This window comes from Malania oleifera, chromosome 3 (assembly GCF_029873635.1).
Source record: "Malania oleifera isolate guangnan ecotype guangnan chromosome 3, ASM2987363v1, whole genome shotgun sequence".
NCBI classification, from domain to species: Eukaryota; Viridiplantae; Streptophyta; class Magnoliopsida; order Santalales; family Ximeniaceae; genus Malania; species Malania oleifera.
In genome coordinates, this window is record NC_080419.1 from 11,086,172 (window position 1) to 11,102,285 (window position 16,114).

General features: G+C 37.0%; 1 protein-coding gene across 1 annotated transcript in view; it reads left to right on the forward strand.

Annotated features, from left to right (window-relative positions):
- LOC131151012 (uncharacterized) overlaps nucleotides 1-15,895 on the forward strand; it is a 28,479-nt gene extending 12,584 nt beyond the window's left edge. Inside the window, exons 3-6 of the mRNA XM_058102166.1 lie at nucleotides 7,872-7,916; nucleotides 8,239-8,347; nucleotides 13,525-13,750; nucleotides 15,455-15,895. Coding sequence (XP_057958149.1) covers nucleotides 7,872-7,916; nucleotides 8,239-8,347; nucleotides 13,525-13,750; nucleotides 15,455-15,646 — 572 coding nt within the window. The 3' untranslated portion in view covers nucleotides 15,647-15,895. The remainder of the gene's footprint in view (nucleotides 1-7,871; nucleotides 7,917-8,238; nucleotides 8,348-13,524; nucleotides 13,751-15,454) is intronic.
- Nucleotides 15,896-16,114: the final 219 nt, after the last annotated feature.

The following is a 16,114-nucleotide window of genomic DNA, read 5'->3' on the forward strand; positions in this document are numbered from 1 at the left end:
TTTTCTTACTTCAACTTCATCAATATCAATAGGTTTAGGAGAAAATGGATTATGCTCATCAAATGCTACATGAATAGATTCTACAACCGAAAGGGTTCTTTTGTTGTAAACTCTAGAGGCTTTGCTGTTCACGGCATATCCTAGGAAGATTCCTTCATTTGATTTGGCATCAAACTTTCCTAAGTCCTCTTTGTCATTCAAGACAAAGCATTTGCATCCAAAAACATGGAAATAGGATATATTTGGTTTTCTCCCTTTCTAGAGTTCATGTGGGGTCTTTTCTAGGTTGGTCCTTAGTGAGACTTTGTTCATTACATAACATGCGGTGTTCACCGCTTTAGCCCAAAAATATTTAGGCAAGTTATGCTTATTCAACATGGTTCTAGCCATCTCCTGAAGTGACCTATTTTTCCTTTCAACAACTCCATTTTGTTGAGGTGTATGAGGTGCTGAGAAGTTGTGGGATATTCCATGTTCAGTACAATAATTCTCAACATCTTTACTTTTTAATTCTCTCCCTCGGTCACTCCTAATGTTTTGAACGCCATACCCTTTTTCATTTTGAAGCTTCTTGTAGAAGTTGATCAACATCTTACATGCTTCATCCTTGGAGGATAAGAAGAGTACCTTGGTAAACCTGGAGTAGTCATCAACTTTGACGAAGGTGTATTGCTTTCCTCCTAGGCTTTGAGTTTTGGTCGGGCCAAATAGGTCTAGATGAATAAGTTCTAGTGGCCTACCAGTGGAGATATGCTTCTTCTTCTTGAAACTTGTCTTGGTTTGCTTTCCAAGGTGACAAGCATAGCATACCTTGTCTTTTACGAGCTTAGTGCTAGGTAAACCCTTAACTAAGTTTCTTTTTGCTAATATTGACAATAGGTCCATACTAGCATGTCCTAATCTCCTATGCCACAACCAACTAGCTTCATTCACAGCTATGAAACATTTAACTTCTTAAGATATCAGATTTTCAAAGTTAATACAATACACATTATCAATCCGGTTGGCAATAAACAAGGTATTATGGTTTTGACTGTGTTCAACTATGCATTTATCTTGTTTGAAGGTTATTTCAAAACCTTTGTCACTTAGTTGACTAATGCTTAGCAAATTGTGTTTTAACCCTTCTACCAATAAAACATCATCAATCTTCAAAGAGGGTTCCTTATTGACTTTACCAATACCTATAATTTTGCCTTTTGCATTGTCTCCAAAGGTGACATATCTACCACCATCCTTTAATGTCAATGAGGTGAACTTGGACTTGTCTCCGGTCATATGCCTCGAGCAACCACTGTCCAAGTATCATTTGTCTTTTGTTGGTGTGGACTTAAAGCATACCTACAAGAAGGGATTTATGGTGTTACTTTTGGTACCCAATTCTTCTTAGGTCTTTCTGAATTTGATTTCTTTTCGGTTTTTACTTTCCATACTTTCTTGATTTTAACATTCTTTCTTTTGTATGGACATTCAAATTTTATGTGTCCCTTCTCCTTACATAAGAAACACGTAGTGTGTTCATATGTATTAACTGAAGATGTAGTAGCATAATTGTGAGAGGCTTTTACAAAGTACCCCATGTAGAGGTTCTTTTTCTTCGTGTTCTTAACTCCATCGAAACCTATTCTTTCTTTGCCCAAGGACATTTGTTGAGCTCCAACAAGTTTATCAAAGTTTGGATATGGAAGACAAGGCAAAGGAAGAAACTCATTAAGGTCAACAACCTCAAGGAATCAAAGTAGTATAGTGTTGACTCAAAGAAGGTGACATCAGCAGAGACAAAAAATCGACGAAAGTAGGACTATAACATCGATATCTCTTTTTTAGTATAGGAATAACACAAAGAGATATATTTGATAGCACGAGGATCCAACTTATCCATTCCTGGAGTTACCTGATAGACAATGGACAACCAAATATATGAGAAGGAAGGGAGAACAAAGGAGCCCTAGGGAAGATTACTAAATATGGGATTTTGCCGCCAAGGATAGAGGATGACATTTTATTGATGAGTGAGCAAGTTGTGAGCACAACATCACTTTGAAAAACTTTGGGGACATTCATTTGATATAATAGGGTACGAGTTACTTCAAGAATATGTTTGTTTTTCTGCACTGCAACCCATTTTTTTTGGAGTGTGGGCACAAGAGGAATGGTGGATCATACCAGAGCTAGTCATATAAGTACTGAATTGGGTACTGAAATACTCCTTAGCATTATCACTGTGAAGTATCCTAATTAGCATATCAAATTGAGTCCTTTCTTGGAAACAAAAAGCACAGAAGATATCAAACAACTTGGAACGATCTTTCATTAAATATAACCAAGTCATCTTAGAGTGGTCATAAAAAATGTAACAAAGTACCAAAACCACAACATTGGTGTGATATGACTAGGACCCCAAATATCGAAATGGACTAGCATGAAAGGACTAACTGCTCGTTTGTCGATTCGAGAAGCAAAGGAAACATGATGATGCTTGCCCAATCGACAAGACTCACACTTAAGATTTGACACAACATAATGTAGGAACTAGCTGTTTTGACTTGTCCAAGGATGGATGACCAATGCGACAATGGATTTGAAGTGGTGTAGCTGCGACTTTGCAACCTATGGGTGGAGAAGGCGACTCAAAGTAGTAAAGTCCACGAGCCTCACGTCCTGTGCCAATTGTCTTTCTTGTCTTTAGATCCTAAATAACCAAAAAATCAGGAAAGGATGTGATAGAACAATTTAGTGATTTTGTAAGCTTACTAATTGACATAACTCATAAGATTGAGAGTAGATTTAGGAATGTATAAAGCAGAAGAAAGAGAGATGGAAGGAGTAGGATTTAATGTTCCTATCCCTTTAACAACAATAGAGGGCCCATCAGCAAGGGCAACTTGAGGTAGTTTTTTAGGATACTAGAGATCAGAAAGAAGTTGGTTGCACTTGTTATATGATAAGTGGCAGCAGAATCGATAACCCAAGGACTAGTCGGAAGGACACCAGATTACATACAGATTGTAGGATTACCTTTTTTGGGAAAAAGGCACAATGTGAGAAGATGCTTGCTGAGATGACTGATACTGTAGAAACCTCGAATACTCCTCCTCTGATATAGTCACAATGCGCGGTTCCAACAAGTGATTAACGAAGGATCCATATTTTTGGGATTTGCAAACTACATCCCAACATTCACAAACTCAGACCAATGACCATAAGATTAATTGTTGGAACAATCAGAACAACCGTGAACAAGGTGATCAACCATGAACAAGTCACAAATAAATCAGTACAAGACTGCCACAGCACCAAGAAACTCAAACACAGCCCCAAGAAAGCAACTCACAGGACTGAAACAATTGGAGAAGTGAACCACTGAAACTACCACGGAGAAATCACCAACTAACTTATATAACACTGCCATAGCCTCACAAAAAAACAGCTTATGAGCACTGTCACTGCTCCAAGAAAGTCATCAATGACTGTTACTAACACCGAAAGCAACAACTAACGAATTACCATGAGTGCATGGCTAAACAAAGATTGGATCTTTGAGCAAAACACATGTCCAACAACTTGATATTTTGATATATGGAAGGAATTAGATCATTGAATAAAAAAACACAGCAAATTCTACTGTTTCCGACCCAATAAACTCAATAACCATTGATAAACTGCTTCACGAAGCATCAAACAACCATTCCTTGGGTGCCACACTTGAGCAATTAAAAAAGGTGAGATCTTTGGGCCAAAAACATCACAAAAAACTCCAAAAACATGTTAATAGAGAGATTGGATAACTGCTGGATCATTTCAGGTCAAAACCATGCCTGAAAGTGGCTTCATGTGCTGGCGCGTCGGTTGGCCCTGGCAGCCTTCGTCCGGCACATGAGGGCGCATGGGACACTGGCTGGAGGTGGGATTTCAGTGGGAGGCAGATCGGCAGTGTCTATGGGTGACTATGGTGTTCGTTTTGACAAATCTATAGTGGATTTGATGTTCTTGAACTGGCAGTGTCACCCAGAAAATTCCAACGACTGGTCTGACTTTCTGCTGCTGCTGGCTGTTTTCTAGGGTTATAGTATCGCTGAAAAATCTTTTATGATGATAGACATGCAGCGGCTTTTGGGTTTCAGGCTATGGTTTGATGGTGGTGCTAACACTTAGGGTTTAAGTTTCATAAGCATGCCCTGGTACCATGTTGAATAATATTGGGAAAAATGGAAGACCTCTCAAATTCTCATTGATAGGTCTCTCCCTCTATTTATAATATTCGTCAACTACAATTGGAATGATCATAATACCCTTACTAACTTACACTTATTACGAACCAAACTCTAACAATTAATGATAATGCTAAATGACTAAATAACCATTAATAGCATCAAAGGTGGTGGGTTTTTTATTTTCCGGATATTTGATTTGTCTATTCGAATACTTTGTAGCAATAATGCGAAGGAGTACTTTAAGTATATTTGATTTGTATAATTCACTAGTCATCTTGTGCGCACACTCCATGGCAAAATGGAGTTGCAAAGAGGAAAAATAAACATATCCTTGAAGTCACTCGTACCCTACCTTCCCTAAAGTATTTTGGAATGATAGCGTGCTCACTATCTTCTCTCTTAAATGCCATTTGCAGTTCTTGGTGGTAAAATTCCTTATTCTTTTCTTGAATGCTACTTTATTCTCTTTACCTCCTTGTATATTTGGGTGTGTGTTCTTTGGTCATCAATTAATCTTGGGGGTGGATAAGTTGGATCCTTGTGACATAAAATGTATTTTTCTGGTCTACTCATGTACTCAAAGGGGATATTGTTATTATAGTTCTGTCTTGCATCATTTCTTTGTTTTTTGAATCTATTTAGCATACTATTATGATTCCTTGAGCCCTTGTGACCTTGATTAGTCCCTTCCTTTGCCCAGCCTTCCAGATTCTAGCTTATTATCTGTGCAATTACCCACCTGCATCTTCATCTAATTTGAACCCTTCTTGTTGCCTCGATCATCCTCATTTCTAGGTGTATACATGACAACAACTCAAGGAAAGACAGCCTCCGTGAGCTTTGGATCCTCATCTTATGATCCCATTTTCCAATATGTTTTTTTTTTTCATAGAAAAAGAAGATTTATTAAAAAGAAGAAGAAGGAGTATAAGTAATCCTACTTAAAAAATACAAAGCAAAATAAAAATAAATCAAAACATCACAACCAACCAATCACACTATATATTAGAAAAAGAAAATCCTTTGAAACATCCAATTGCAAAAGCCCACAAGTAGGCCAAATATTGAATCCTCTATCCCAAAGCATGACCAAAGACATGCACCCATTTATATCCAAGAGGTAAACACACTTGTACGCAACATCCAATCTATAATTTTGTTTTCTATGGTTTATTGTCACCTTCAGATTATAGTTTCTTTAGTACTCTTATCTTTCATTGCTCTTCCTAAATACCGTTCTTTTTCATTTTGGGTGGAGGACTACAATGATTGAAGAGATGCATGTGTTATGGCTTATGGGATAATGATATTTGGGAACTGGTACCTCTTCCTCCCAATAAGTCCATGGTTGGTTGTTGCTAGGTGTGTTCTGTGAAAGACAATCGTGATGGTTTTGTGGCTCGTTTAAAAAGCCCAAATTGTTGCTAAGGGATATCAGGTGTATGGTTTGGACTTCGGATTATTTAGAAACATCTTCCTAGTCACTGAAGTGCTAAACTTACCTCGGTTCATTTGTTCAATCTCCTTAGCAACACCTGATCACCAACCTCCCTATTAGTTGGATGCGAAGAATTTCATTGTACATGGTGATCTTTAGAAGGAGGTTTATATGGAGAAACCGTTTGAATTTGTTGCTTAAGAGAGTTGGGATTAGTGTGCCAGCTCTAGAAATCATTGTATGGTCTTAATAAGTCTCCTAGAGCATTTGGTCGAGTCAACCCAATAGTACTTGAGTTTGGTCTTCAGCAGCGTGTGATATATCACTTTGTGCTCCAATAGGATTTTTCTTGTTATCTAGGTGGACGATGTTTTGATTATATTTGTGATGATTAAGGTATCCAACTTTTGAAACATTTTTTACAAACTAAACTAAACCAAAGATTTAGGACCATTGAAATACTTCTTGGGTATAGAAGTATCTAGATCTTGTATGGTGGTCATTTTGTCCAAAAGGAAGTATATTCTTGACCTTTTAGATGTGAATGGGCTATCGAGCTTCAAATGTGTTGATACACCCATGGATCCTAACATGTTAGTGCCAGACATGAGTAATTTGTTTGCTAACCTTGGACGATACCGAAAACTTGTTAAATAGTTGAACTAGTATCAAATGTATTTTTTCCGATTGGTGTTCGGAGCCAGTTTCTTGATTCTTTGAGAATCATTTTGTCACAAATGAAGTATGTTTTTGATCTTTTAGATGAGATGAGGCTGTTGGGGTCTAAACCTGTTGATACACCTATAGATCCTAGTAGCAAGTTAGTGCTAGATGTGGGTGATTTGTTGGCTGACCGTCATGCCATAGACGTATCCTCATATTGAAGACTTGCATGAAAGTTGAATTATCTCACAGTTACTTGATGAGATATGTAGCAAGTCACTGGGATGTACATTGAGAAACTTCAAAGGTGCGGTCTCTTATATTAGTATTGAGGTTACACTTAGATTCAGGATATACATATGCAGATTTGGCTGGTCACATGCAAGTCACAATAGGGTATTGTATTTTTGTTGGTGGTAGCATAATATCTTGGAAGAGTAGGAAACAAACCGTGTTGGCCTAGTTGAATGCTAAGTTAGAGCATTAAGCCATGGCTTACATTGCATGCGAACTTGTCTGGCGAAAGAAATGTTGGAAGAAATTGGTTTTCCACATTCACAGCCTATGGAGTTGATGTATGATAATCAATTAGCTATTCATATTGCCCCTCCATGAGTGGACTGAGCACATTGAAGTTGATTGTCACTTTGTTGAGGAGAAACTTGTGCATAAACTCATTACAACCACTCGTCTGAATTATTTTAACTATTTGGTATCTAATATCTAAATATGTGTTGTTTTTCAATTTTAACCTTCTTAACGTTTAAAAGTATAAATGTTTGATAAAATTAATCAGCAATTACATAAGTTAAAGTTGTTAATTTAACATAAATAATATTTTCTTGTAATATATAAATTAAAAAAGGCAGCCCGCTGCACAAAGCTCCTGCGTATGTGGGGTCCACAGAAGGGTTGGACCACAATGGGTCTATAGTACGCAGCCTTACCTTGCATTTTTGCAAGAGACTGTTTCCACGCCTTGAACCCGTGACCTCCACGTCACACGGTGGCAACCTTACTGTTGCTCCTAAGCTCCCCTTCTTGTAATATATTAATTAATAATTATAAGTAAAAATAATAGAAATTATTATTATACAAAAAAAATTATTACTTTAATTTTAATCACTTTGGTATTGAGTTTTTTGTTATTTTATTTTTATTTTTTTTATAAGGGATACAATTGGAAAACAGACCTCTGAATCTAAATCAGACATGTGTCCATATCTGATTCTATCATAGGACTTTTAAGAAAATTCAAAGTTGCCACCAAACGCTTTGATGTCTAACCAGTTCACTTATTTTGTGAACCAGTTCAGACGTGAGGTCATTCAAATCAAACAAATGCCCCCAAGGGTATCATGTTCATTTTAATGTACTTGGGCATATAATTATAAATAGAAGGAGAGATCTATCATTGTGTTTAGGTCTTCCAATTTACCCAATACACCAACATCCTCTTACATTTTTCTGGCAGCTATGAGGCAGCCTTTTCATGACCTTGCATCACTTATTTTCTTATTTCTGTACATTCTGATAATTTAAGTTATTTTTGGCAGTAACACGGAGGCTAAATAATTTACTCCGGATCAGTCTTTCAGGAGGTCAGACACCACGCTCTCTCTCTCTCTCTCTCTGTATGTGTCTGTTGCAATTTTTTAGAAGCATGGAAGAAAATCTTGCCCCATCTCCATGTTTGATGAATTTGATGGGACAGTCATACTGATATTTTTAGTATGAAACTTTCAACATGCATTGATTGACTTAAAAAGTTGATTTCCCAGAAGGGCAAGTCTAACCAAAAGTAAATTTGTCTCTACTAACTCCAATGTTTTATTTTATTCCTTTTTTTTTAAAATTTTTTTGATCATTCTGCTAGCAGTACTTATTTTTATTTTTGTAATCATTATTTTTATTAATGTTCAGGAGCTGCTATTTCTTGTGGATATTGGAGATTTTATGAGTCCATATATACAAGTGTTGATCATCTTCTTGCTCTGAATGGAAGTCAAGTGCAAAACGTATTGGCTAATCGGTAGGTTTTCTACCTCACATGTGACTTGTGGTAAACATGCACAGTTGGTGTAATTCTTTATATGATGGGCTTGATTAATGTTTCCTATTTGCCATTTAGGCTAGTCAATGTAACCAGGCAATCATTACAAATAGATTTGACCTTATTAGGGCTTTAACATTTGTTGCCGAGCCTGAGTCAACTGTGGCTGTGTAATAAAACGAGCACAGGTTGTTCATTGAATTGCATTTATCAGAAGTTGCAAAAATTACAACCGATTAAAATTATTAATTCTATGCATGAAACAGGAGCTTGGATATAACCAGCAAGCCCAATTTTGTGAAACAGCTCAGATGAACCCAGGCAACAGGCCTTGTCTGTAGCTGAAGCAATTGCTGGGACTAAAGTGACCAAGCCATTTGTTTTTATCATTATCAGTTTCTATATATTTTTTGAATATCTAACTGTTTGAAATGTGCGTTGAGGTTATTGGTGAGATATCATTGTCAGAAATTTTAAGCCCAACTCTTGTTGAAAGCAAAAGAATACTTGAGTCGTATCTTGCAAAATAATTTAGAAGTGATGTGAGATATTACTTCTACACAGTTGGCACAGTAAACACCCAACATCCAGCGCACAAAGCTCTCATGCCATATAGGAGTGTATTCGAGTCGAGCCGAGTCTACACAATGCAAAACTCAAACTCAATTGAGCTTATTTTATTTAAACTCAAACTTTAAGAATATCTCTAGGACTCAAGTTTAACTCAGCTTGGCTCGTTTAACTCAAGCTGAAATCGACCTCAAGCCAATATTTATGATATTTAAGATTCTTTAAAATATTATTTGTTAGGCTTAGGCTACTACTTTTTTTTTTTCCTTAAACTCAAATAATAATTAGCAAAATACTATGTAGGCATTAAAAAAATGTCCGAGCGTAATGAAAATCTACAACAATAAGATAAGCATGTCAATTTGCCAAATGCCAGCAAGGCAACAAGGTAGTTAAAGTTTAGGTCCAAATCCAATACCCAAGTACTCAACATACAAATAGTCTAATACAAGTACTTAAAACAGAAAATTGCTATGAAATATGCCTCTCCAGTTTCTCTTTATCTTCACTGTTTTCTCCTGCAGCCTAGCCTACTATTCTCTTTCTCCATAACAATTACCTGAAATGATGCAAAAAAAATATATATATAAAACATTAATTATGTCATATGCTCCAATTTAGACTTATAACTTGGGAGTGAGGATATTATTGTTGATTTGGAAAATGAAAAATGAGAGAACACAAGCAATAATTATGTTACAATCAATGAAATCAAAATCACTGTTTGTTCTAAAGTTCTAAATCATTCTAAGATCATTAAATATTTTGTAATTTTCATAAAAGAAAAGGAAAGAAAAGGAGTTGATATGAAATTGGATACTTCAACTAACAGTAACATTAAGGCAACAACCTACATGTCTATATTAAGGTAGAACTATTTAAACTTTTTTTCTTTGGATAATAATTTAATATGATGTGGTGAGCCATCCTCTATAATAAAATAACGAAATTATAGCTGGTTGATGAAATGACACTAGTCAAAGTTCATGTGAAAGGATTAAGGAGATAACAAAAAAGCACCAACTTCATCCCATGCTTTGCTGCTAATTAGAATACTGCTACATGCCCTTATATGTATGTATGTCTGTATGTATGTATTCAGTTGAAATGGTTATAAAAAATGAAAGGGGTAATAATTCTTCAATTGAAATGTTATATATGTATATTGCATACAGAAAGATTTCGTCAAATTTGCATTTAAATATTTAAATTTCAATGCAACTTTAATATATATTTACTAAGCTAAGCCAAAAATTTTAAATAACATTTGAATAAAAAAATAAAAAAATTTAAATGAGTGCACCAATGAGATAACACAAATGGGGGAGCAAATACCACAAGAATTAAAGTAGAACAAAATTATTTAATAGCAAATACCACAAAAATATCATCAACTCAAATGGGCTAGAACCCAAAAGGTGTGAACTGTGAATCTGTTACACACACTTGCGATGAAAAAGGCAGCATAACATTTGGAAGGGGACTTCATGCCTAAATAACTCACTTGAGAACAATAGTGCTCCCTATATACTGTAAGAGAAATTTCTGAAGTGATGCGGCCATGGCCTCCTCAACCCCTTAGTACCATCAGTGCACCCCAGCATACTTCTACCTTAATGTGAATAATGCAAACTCGGAATAACTGTACTTGAATGTGAATAATGCAAAAGATAATACTAGTTGATGCTTGAAAATAGATCCCTTCTTTAGAGGTCGATTGAATAGATGGTTGGTGAAGAATACTCTTCACTCCTGATCTGCAAGGATGAGAATAGGCTCTCAGGGGGTCCACATTTGATGACTTCAGCAGATGAGGTCAGGTGAGGAGCTTGGAAGGGCAGGTTGGTTTAGGGCTCAATTGAGCAGCTTGGTTTGGGGCAGGTCAGTCAAGAAGCTTGCATGAACAGGTCGGTCAAGAAGCTCACATGAGCAGTTTGGTTGGGAGCAGGTCTGTCAAGAAGCTTACATGAGCAGGTCGGTTAGGAGCAGATTGATGAAGCTTACATTAGCAGGTTGATTAAGAGCAGATTATCAGGGGTAGGTCGATCAAGAAGCTTAAATGAGCAGGTCGGTTGGGAGCAGGTTGGTCGCGCATGTGCTGTCCACATGTGTCAACTCAGCTTGATCAGGTAGGTTGCTGTTTGGTACTTCTACACTAGCAATTGGCGGCCAGCTGCATTCAGGTTATGACAAATTTGACCTAATGGTTCATCGCGAGCTTGTAAATTTTATATATTGCACTACATTTACAACTATATTTTTATCAAATGACACAAAAGATGCACTGAATATCATGAATGAGAACTACAACTATACATTTATCAAATGACACAAAAGATGCATTAAATATCATGAATCAGAACTTAAAACAATCAATTACAAGCTCTGTTAATTTATTGCGGGGATTAACTACTCCATCTGAACCCCTCCAAATAAATATAATAAATTCATTTCAGATTATCCTGGATGATTAGACATGACATTGCTTCGATTAACTACTAGATGTATATGCCAGTATCTTTAACAATACAATAGCAACCCATAAAAAAAAAACATGTGTAATAATTCTTCAAACACAAGTAATTGAGATCCTTAGGAATTGTGAGTGGTACTTCCAGGAGGTTCAAAATTTCTAAAGTCATACTGAAGGCAACTCACTGAGCAGGCAAGCTTAAATTATAAGCAACACAACAAAAAGAAAACTACACTTTAAGACCTGAAATAAACCAACAGTATTGCAACAGATCTGAACTTCTCCAAAACAAACTAACTGCATTACAACAGATCTGAACTTCTCTTCTCTCTCTAAATCCCTGCAACTCAAACCAAAAGGACAGCAGGCTTTCTACATGCAGAGTGGTAATGAACAAAGAAAAGCAAGCAACATACTTAAAACATCAGCCTGTGAATCGAAGCAGGAGGTATCTGACCACTGTGAAAGACAATGCCTGGTCCACTTCCTCCACCTACACCCAAAACCCTTCCAATCTAAAACCCTGTTGAGAAACCTGCACCCCACGACCACAAGCTTTCTCAAAGTCTAATTTTAGCGCAATCCCTTGTCTGCCTCCTCCTTTGCCTCTGTTCCTCACATCATCCACTACCTCATTAACCACTCAAATATATTGTCTTCCAACAAAGATTCTGTGTGAATCGAAGCAGGAGGCATCTGATCACTGTGAAAGACAAGGTCTGGTCCACTTCCTCCACCTACACCAAAAACCCTGCAAATCCAAAACCCTGTTTAGAAACCTGCACCCCACAATCACATGCTTTCTCAGAGTCTAATTTTAGCACAATCCCTTTTCCGCCTCTTTTCCTTATAACATACACTACCTCATTAACCACTCAAATATATTGTCCTCCGATAAAGTTTCTGTATAAGAGACAGTTTTAGCCAGCACCCATGAGGCCTATTGGCAAGAACTTCAGTCAAAATTCTGTAAACACTAGTAACTAGGTTAATGCAACTAAATCTGTAGCTTTAATAGACCAATGCTTCTTTTGTACCAGGGTCATAAAGGTAGAATTAATACTCCTCCCAATCACCCCATTAGCAGAAAAACTCGTTAAAGTCCTTCATAAGGTCACATCCTAATGGATTTGGTAAAAAGCCATGGCAAAACCAATGAGCTGGAGCCTTCTCCCTCTCCGTCTCAAAGACCGCTCTCTCACTTGCTCCTTAAAAGGTCTAACCATAAAGCTTCATCCTAAAAAGATCGGACCTCAGTCTGAGCCTTCAATCATAGGCCTATCCTCATCCTCGCTTGAATAAATGATCTATAAGAATAGGTAATTTTCTTCGCAATAATCAAATAATCTTTGACTCTGCATCCCTCCTCAAACTTTAGTTTCTTCAATGAAACTTCCCCTTCTCCCATTATCCCGGTGGATTAGTCAAGTCTCCAAAGGGCTTCAGATACCATTATTTTAGGAAAAAAAAAAGAAAAGAAAAGAAAAATTCTCCTACCTCTCTGCAGTACACTCTTCCCACCAATCCTTATTGTTTTAACACAAGGCAGATGTAACAACCACATATTTTCAAATCCAAAAGGGGTGAGACCCTTCTTCACTTGATTAGAGTCTACAACAACAAAATAGTTCAGACACCACCATCAAGAGAACCTCCTGGCACAAATTAGGAAAAGCTTCCTTCCAATCTAAAGTGTAGAGGCATCCATCAATCTGGGTGGCAAAAGACCTACTAGAAGCGAAGCAAGTAAATGAGCTTTCAACAAGGGAATATCGCTCAGTTCACACTCCCTAATGAAATTGTCAATGTCTTTCATGCTAGAAGTAACTCTGGAGCTCCTGAATTTTTTCACCGAAGAAACAGATTACATTAATGAGCCTGTGTGCTCATAATATCATAATGAATTTTTTCACCACACCCCCTAATAAGTTTCTCTTCTATTTCACAGTTCTTCTCTTGGTGCCCATATTGTTATGCAAATCTAGAAATATTTGAAGATCTCCTCTCTAATTCTATTATGAATCTCTCTGATCATACAACCTGTGTATCTAGAAATCTGTGAACTTGGGTTCATTTGATTTTTCTATTCATAAGTTAATATTTCATTCTGCAGAATATTGAAACAGCATAGCAATAATCCTTGGATAATGGGGCTTATATCGAAGCATTTCTATTCAGAGAGAGTTTTTGATGATTCAACCTCAGATCAGCCAAAATTAAGGTGGCGTTATCGAAATTTCTTTGGTGATAGTTTTTCTTATGGTGAAAGAACACATGACAGTGGCTCTCCCAGTCAGCCTGACCACATCAGAGCTGATTTGAAGTCCAAGCAAGTTCCAGTGAGTATACCAGCCTCACCTTTTTGTGTTGGTAATTTTGATATGGATACTCTTACGGAATTTTTTTTTTTCAAATAATGACCAAACTCTACCCAAGAGGATTTAATGATAGGAGTAGCTTCTGTTGTACCCTATATCATGACACATCAATTGATGTGATAAGTTGCTCGAGTGTGTACGTGTACATATTTCCCACCATGCTTCCATCCTACCATTAGGGTTAGTTTCATGAATCATTTTTGTCATCCCCTTCTATGGGATGGTGGGTAAGTTACAATAGAATGTTTTCATATGTCTGCTACAATCACCAAACACATCCTAGATGACCATCAGTTTATTCATTCATTCCTGTTTGCTTCTGTCAAATGAAGCACCTTCATTTTATTTTATTTTTCATGCTGTACAGTTCTCTTCATCACCAATACTAGCAATTTTATTGGCACAGTAAGTCAAATGGTCTGTTACTTGCTAACTGGAATATGACTAATGTAACCACAAAGAAAGTTTATGGTTGCACTAGTCCTGATCATGGCACTTGCATGCATCTAATACCAGAAAAGCTAGGTTCGTTATAACGTTTGTACAGATGAATGAGATCCTTCTTCCAATAACATTTGGATGGGTTGCATGATCATATATTCGACTTATCCATTTTTTTATTATATTTTTATAATATCTTAATTCAACATATGATCAGCCTTCCCCCAGAGCGATACTGTCCAAGGAGACATCTTAATGTGATGGGAGAGTTTAGCCACTGCAGAAAGTGACAAGCAATGGTCAAGGATTCTGAAAATGGAGCCACAACAGAATGAATCTTTGGGAGTATTTTATTAGGTTTTGGCATGTGGGAGCTTTGAAGCTAGCAGATTAGGCCCCTACAAATAGTCCTAGCAGAGCATATAATAGTGCCTTTTTGTTGTAGATGTGAAATGCATAGTAAGCAACATTCTGTGGGATAATTGAGAAGTTTCTTCCATCTTAGGTAAACTGATAAGCTGCTAGTGCTACAAACAATAGGTTGAGAGGGCAAGTTCAACTTAGAAAGTCTTATGTAGCCACTGAGTTTAGATTTTGAGACCATCCCTTTAGCTATCACTACATTCTGAGGGTCTTGCTCATCACACTAGTCATGGAGCTGGATATCTTAGTTATGTGCCCAGAGGAGTCACAACAGTGGGGCCTGTGCCCTTTGGGAGAATTTGCTGTAGAAATTCATCTAATCATATACAGATTATGGTAACTTTCAAATTGAAAACATCCATTTCTTCCCTCTCCCCTGCAGTCCCAGCACACCCACTTTGCTGGGGAAGATAACAAAAACACATCGATTTGGAATCACAAAACATGGCTGAAACTAGTAGTAAGTTTGATGAGTTAACTGCTCTCATAAAGATGTTGATCATATTTACCAAGGCTAGGGATGCTGAAAGCAGCTAGTGGTAAATGGCTTTTGCAACACTCTGCTAGAGAAACTGATCTATGGTTTCTTAACATTTTCACAACAGGTCTTCTTAGAGGAACTTTCTTCAGCTTTTGTTACATGATGAGTTGGTGTTGAAATTGCAGATGGAAACTTATTTTATTTTATTTAAATTTGAGATATTAAATGATTAATGGTTAGCATGTGACATAAAATTAGGAAAATTTTTTTTTTTTTTTTGAACTAAGAATTTTTTTATCTGGCAAATCTTAAAATTATAGGTGAACCTTGGCATTGAAGCAGTGGCAGACCCTCTTGATTGTGTTTTTGGTTATTCTGGCCTGGGTGAGGTAATTCATCACTCTGGTACCTCCAGCTCTTCGCCCAGAATAGTTACTCGAAGTCATAAAAGATTTCGCCATGGGCGTCGAATCCGCCATCGTGAAGTTTCCTCAAACCCTATACATGCGTAAGCAGAAATTGAATGTTGATGAACATTTGTTCGAAAATGTGTAAATATGAATCATGTTAAAGCATATTTTAGTTTGGAAGCTGAACCTTCTTCTCTTTTCCTTTTCTGGTTGAGAGCTGACCTGGCAGTCCGAGATCTGTTTCAGTAATTCGTAAATTTGCAGCTATATTAGCCGGTCTGCTGAACTGGAAAAGTGGAATTCTGTTGAATCCCTCTCCATACTTCAAAAAATGTTCCGGCTCTTTAGCTACTGCTTGGTTATTTTGGAAGCCGTTTGAGCAGGACACAGACATGTGCCAGTAAATTGTGGGACATCAATGATTTTTGTAGGGTAAACGGAAACCATCTGTCTCAATTGATGATGGCATGAAAGGCACTGATGTTGACTCCCAAGCCGAGTTGAAGAAGATCCATGCATGATGCTTAAAGTAGTTACCATAGCATTTCAGGACCTTCAAGGAAATTATGA